At 53.8% G+C, this 5,539-nt stretch overlaps 1 protein-coding gene across 1 annotated transcript; it reads left to right on the top strand.

The window, feature by feature from the left end:
• The first annotated feature begins 549 nt into the window (after positions 1-549).
• On the top strand, positions 550-2,041 carry PYCARD (PYD and CARD domain containing). The gene is made up of 3 exons (XM_003280459.2): positions 550-1,126; positions 1,327-1,383; positions 1,685-2,041. Exons 1-3 carry the CDS (start codon positions 853-855, stop codon positions 1,939-1,941), a joined length of 588 nt encoding a protein of 195 aa, XP_003280507.2. The 5' UTR covers positions 550-852; the 3' UTR covers positions 1,942-2,041.
• The last annotated feature ends 3,498 nt before the right edge of the window (positions 2,042-5,539 follow it).

The following is a 5,539-nucleotide window of genomic DNA, read 5'->3' on the forward strand; positions in this document are numbered from 1 at the left end:
TCTCTAAAAGAAAAAAAAAAAAAAAAGGAAGAATTTTAGGCACGGCACAGGTTCCAATGCTATCCCAAGCCCCTGGGCCCGGAGTGGCTGGCTCTCTACCCAGGATGCTCCCTCCAGTTGAGAATGTTCTCAACCAATAGCTCTTGTCATCACTTCCCAAGAAATTCGGCTCTTGGGATCAAATTCTGGCTCCCCTAGGAAGCATCTGGCAAGGTTTCGGGAGCCATCGGGTTGGCCATGTTATGCTGGAATATTTATAAGCACCTGAGGGTTATCCCCATGTCGTAGAAAATGAAACTGAAGCTCAGAGAGATTTGCACTCTCTGCCCTTTTTTACAACTCATTATGTGGAATTGAGGGAGCTTCACGCTTCTAGCTGTCATGATTCCAAGATTCTACGACATGTGGGAGAGGATCCTAAGGTTCGGGGAACCGCGGAGGTTTCGGGGTTCTAGAAATCCAAGATTCTAAGCCTAGGTGCTCCAATAAACCCAGTGAGAGCCAGCCCAGGTTTCCGGTCTGTACCCGCTGGTGCAAGCCCAGAGACAAGCAGGCGCCACCCATGAGCCCCTCTGCGGGCCCCCTCCTGGGTCCCACCTCGCAGGCCAGCTGGAGGGCGCGATCCTGGCGTCCCCCGACGGCCTGGGGCCCCAATCCACAGGCCTGGGTGGGAGGGGACCAAGGGTGTAGTCAGGAAGCGCCTTTTGCTGGAGGGCGAGAGACCGGGGCGGAGAGTCGGGAGACCAGAGTGGGAGGAAGGCGGGGAGTCCAGGTTCCGCCCCGGAGCCGACTTCCTCCTGGTCGTCGGCTGCAGCGGGGTAAGCGGCGGCAGCGGCCGGGGATCCCGGAGCCATGGGGCGCGCGCGCGACGCCATCCTGGATGCGCTGGAGAACCTGACCGCCGAGGAACTCAAGAAGTTCAAGCTGAAGCTGCTGTCGGTGCCGCTGCGCGAGGGCTACGGGCGCATCCCGCGGGGCGCGCTGCTGTCCATGGACGCCTTGGACCTCACCGACAAGCTGGTCAGCTTCTACCTGGAGGCCTACGGCGCCGAGCTCACCGCTAACGTGCTGCGCGACATGGGCCTGCAGGAGATGGCCGGGCAGCTGCAGGCGGCCACGCACCAGGGTAAGCCGCCCACGTTCCCCTCCACCCAGTCCTTCCCCTCCACCCACACCAGCGCTTACCCCTCGGGCTCTTCCGCTTTCTGTTCCTCCTACCCCTAAACAAAGCTGCTCTACCGGAAAGGAGGCTCCCCGCGCTTGGCCTCCCGACCAAGGGGACCACGGCGGGAAGGGAAGGGGATCACTTGGCCCATATCCTTCCAGGCTCTGGAGCCGCGCCAGCTGGGATCCAGGCCCCTCTTCAGTCGGCAGCCAAGCCAGGTGAGGCCTCCACACCCAGCCCGGCCCCACCGCACTCCTGCACAGCCTGCATCTGTGCTCCCGCAACCAGGGCAGGGCAGGGCAGACACGGCTTGGCAACCCTGCACGCCCCACCCACCAACCCACACCCTGCGGGGGACGGGAGACAATATTACCCTCATCCCACTGCACGTGGGGTCCTGGTGGGCTGCCCCCTGGAGCCCTGTCCCTAGGCTTGCAGAGGAATTCCTGAAGAACTCAAGTTCAGCAGGGACAGGCCCCACACCCTGGCTGCTGGCTCATGTTCTCCTCCCACCCCCAGACCTGCACTTTATAGACCAGCACCGGGCTGCGCTTATCGCGAGGGTCACAAACGTTGAGTGCCTGCTGGATGCCCTGTATGGGAAGGTCCTGATGGAAGAGCAGTACCAGGCAGTGCGGGCCGAGCCCACCAACCCAAGCAAGATGCGGAAGCTCTTCAGCTTCACACCAGCCTGGAACTGGACCTGCAAGGACTTGCTCCTCCAGGCCCTAAGGGAGTCCCAGTCCTACCTGGTGGAGGACCTGGAGCGGAGCTGAGGCTCCTTCCCAGCAACACTCCAGTCAGCCCCTGGCAATCCCACCAAACTCATCCTGAATCGGATGTTTTTATACACAATATATGAAAAGCCAGCTTGAACTTGTGTGTTTTCCTGCTTCTAGCCTGCTGGGATGTGCAGAGCTCAGCTATGCTTCAGAGGCCGCCCAGCCTCCAGCTCCATGTCCCTAGGGCCTCTGGCACCCCAAATGCTTCCTGCGTCCTTCCTGGTATCGCCATGGAATATCCCTCCTCATTCACCAGGTGGTGCTCCTCCAATGCTCCCTAAAGGGTCTAACCTTGCCATTGTAGGTAACAGCCTGTGGCCCAGGTCCGAAGGTTAAAAGAGGCATGTACCAAAGGGCGCAAACTGTGGTGGGCAGCTCTGTCCGAGGCATTTAGAAACACACTAGTCTTCATAGCTCCCCTACCTTCCACATTTCCCACTGGAGGAAAATGCAAAATTAGAGAAATTTGCAGGGGGAGACACATTAGAGCATTATCTAAACACAGGACAGAAGAGCACAAGTCACCAAATTGCTCGAGGGCTCCTTCTGGCCCTGGCTCTAACAGGCTTAAAGTCTCCCTCTGCCCCACCCCATCCCGTGGGGGAAAGGGTCATAGGTTGCACTTTGCTCAAAAATGCCAACCACCACAGCAAATTTTCAGGAAATGAGTTGTGGTAGCTGCATCTTTTCTTGATGCAATTTTTTGGAGGGTTATTACTTATTCATTCATTTGAAAGGAACATTTAAAACTTTTTTTTCGAGATGGAATCTCGCTGTGTCACCCGGGCTGGAGTGCAGTGGCGTGACCTCAGCTCACTGCAACCTCCACCTCCCAGGTTCAAGCTATTCTTGTGCCTCAGCCTCCCGAATAGCTGGGACTACAGGCCCCTGCCACCACACCTGGCTAGTTTTTGTGTTTTTAGTAGAGACAAGGTTTCACCATGTCAGCCAGGCTGGTCTGGAACTTCTAACCTCAAGTGGTCCACCCGCCTCCGCCTCCCAAAGTGCTGGGGTGCTGGAATTACAGGCATGAGCCAATGCGCCTGGCCACTTTTTTTTTTTTTGAGACAGAGGCTCACTCTGTCACCCAGACTGGAGTGCAGTAGCATGATCTCGGCTCACCGCAACCTTTGCCTCCCAGGTTCAAGCGATTCTTGTACCTCAGCCAGTCAAGTAAGGTGCTTGCCACCCCACCCGGTTAATTTTCGCATTTTTAGTAGAAACGGGATTGTGCCACGTTGCCCAGGCTGGTCTCAAACGCCTGACCTGAAGTGATCCATCCACCTCAGCTGCCCAAAGTGCTGGGATTACAGGTGTGAGCCACCGCGCCCGCCTTCTTGATGCAATTTTTGCCTACAAAGGGAAATACGAGTATCTCTCTCCGGGAAACTTGAGGTATTTCCAGAGGCTGTTTGGGAAAGCAGGAATCTAGGGCTACTTCCTGAGTACACTTTACAAGCAATCCTTTCTGGCCTTGAAGAGGGAGGATTTGCAAAGCAATGGGCAGATACCAAGGAGGCCCTGGATCCTATCCTTAGGAATCACCAAACAACCACTTTCCAACCTCACTGCCCCACCAGGCTTATCTCTAATTACATCTTATCTGCAACACATCTCCTACCTTGTCCTCCCTGCCTCTAGCTCCAAGAGCCTGAGAAATCCAAACTGATCATGGGAACAGACTCTCAATTTTTTTTGAGACGGGATCTCATCTGTTGCTCTGGCTGGAGTGCAGTGGTGTGATCATGGTTCACTGCAGCCTCAAACCCCTGGGCTCAAGCAATCCTCCAGCCTCAGCCTCCTGAATAGCTGGGACTACAGGTGCATACCACCATGCCCAGCTGACTGTCATTTTTAACAGGACACCTAAACTCTCCTCCTAACCTGGCACTTAACCCCATGCAACCTCTCCTCTCCTCACATACCCACAATCCCACCAGTATCTGCTCATACTCGGTGCCCTTGCACATGCTGACCCCTTTATCTCTGGACACCTTGACATCTTCTACCTGCCCCAGACTGCCCATACGCATGCATTCCTCTGGGTTTCAGAGGCTCTTCCCAGTGTCTCTGTGGCAATGCAAACCATGTACTGGTCTACCTTCACAGAAGACTCCACCATTCCCCTGCTTAAATGGACGCTTAAATGGAGACATCTTTTCAACCTCTGTACAAGTGCCTTGCATATAGAAAGTAATCAATATATGGCAGTTACTGTGTATCTGTAGTATCTAACAGGATTTTTTTAAACTTCACAGGAACCTAATCATTCTCCTGACATGGGGCCATAGGTAACACATCCTTGCATGACAGACATCCTTAGAGTCGCTACAAAAACCAGTGCAGGCCTGAGGGAAGGAAGTGGTTCCAAGAAAGTTTCCCTAAGATAAAACGTTTCTTGGGGCTTCCTTTTTCCTTTGGGCCGCGGGAGAAAGAGTCCTACCAGAAGTCTCCTCAGATTTTAGGCATAGCATAGTGGTTAAGGACAGAAGTTCTATAGCTAAAGAATAGAGGTTCAAGTCCCTGCCCCACCTCTCACTAGCTGTGTCACCATCCCCTCTAAAGTGGGAGTGACAGGAATCAGCTCATCCCCTAACAGCAACTGGCTCATGGCAAGTACACCTCAGAGTTAGCAATCACCTCCACTAGGACAATTCTGCTCCTAGCCCCTCAATGGCTTAGAACTGTATCTGGGCACCTGTGCTATCCCAAGAACAATCTAGAGTGCCCCTCTGGCAGCACCCCCAGAGTCGTTCTGTCACTCCCAGTCCTAGTAGTGGCTCCATGGATGTGGAAAGCCCAGCCCCAGTCCAGATGGCCCCAGACAACTCCAGCATCTTGGGACACATCCCAGATAAGCTGAACGGCAGCCACTGCAAGCGGCAACATTCCTGCCAAGCCCCAGAACTAGATTTCAGAGACATTCAACAAAGTGAAGGAACAACTCAAAATCACCTTCCCCTAACACCTGAAGGGCTCTCCCATGCTTCTCTGAGGCTCTGCAGGAACCAAATCCCATCCCTGTGCTGAGGACTCCCTCTATGATGGTCCAGATCTCCCCACACCAGCAAAAATCCCACAGAGAGGACAGCAACCTCTTTTTTGCTCAAACCTCCCATTTAAGCTTCACAAGACTTAAAAAAAAAAAAAACAGAACAGAAGCCAGTGTTGGCTGGGCCTCTGCTAATTACAAAAACCCACACGCAGTGCCCTGTCTTCCTTAGCTCCTAGCCAGCAATTTATATAGAAATATCCTAGCACTTAGGGACGCTGAGCAGAGAGGATTGCTTGAGCTCAAGAGTTTAAGACCAGCCTGAACAACACAGTGAGACCTCATCTCCACAAAACAATTTTTAAAATTAGCTGGACATGGTGGTTCATGCCTGTAGTCTGAGCCACCGTGGCTGAGGTGGGAGAATCACTTGAGCCCAGGAGTTGGAGGTTGCAGTGAGCTATGATCATGCTACTGCACTCCAGCTTGGGCCACAGAGCAAGACCCTGTCTCAAAAAAATAAAGCAGGGGGGTGGGGGAGGGAGAAAGATGAAAGTTTTATACAAAGTTCCCCTTCAGAAATAATTTGACTCTGCCAAA

Source organism: Nomascus leucogenys, chromosome 2 (assembly GCF_006542625.1).
Source record: "Nomascus leucogenys isolate Asia chromosome 2, Asia_NLE_v1, whole genome shotgun sequence".
Lineage (NCBI taxonomy): Eukaryota > Metazoa > Chordata > Mammalia > Primates > Hylobatidae > Nomascus > Nomascus leucogenys.

Excerpts from the sequence above, each read along its gene's own strand:
- PYCARD (XM_003280459.2), top strand. The coding sequence starts at position 853 with ATGGGGCGCGCGCGCGACGCCATCCTGGATGCGCTGGAGAACCTGACC. Across the intron at positions 1,127-1,326 it reads GCAGGCGGCCACGCACCAGG|GCTCTGGAGCCGCGCCAGCT; the intron begins GTAAGCCGCCCA and ends ATATCCTTCCAG. Across the intron at positions 1,384-1,684 it reads TCAGTCGGCAGCCAAGCCAG|ACCTGCACTTTATAGACCAG; the intron begins GTGAGGCCTCCA and ends TCCCACCCCCAG.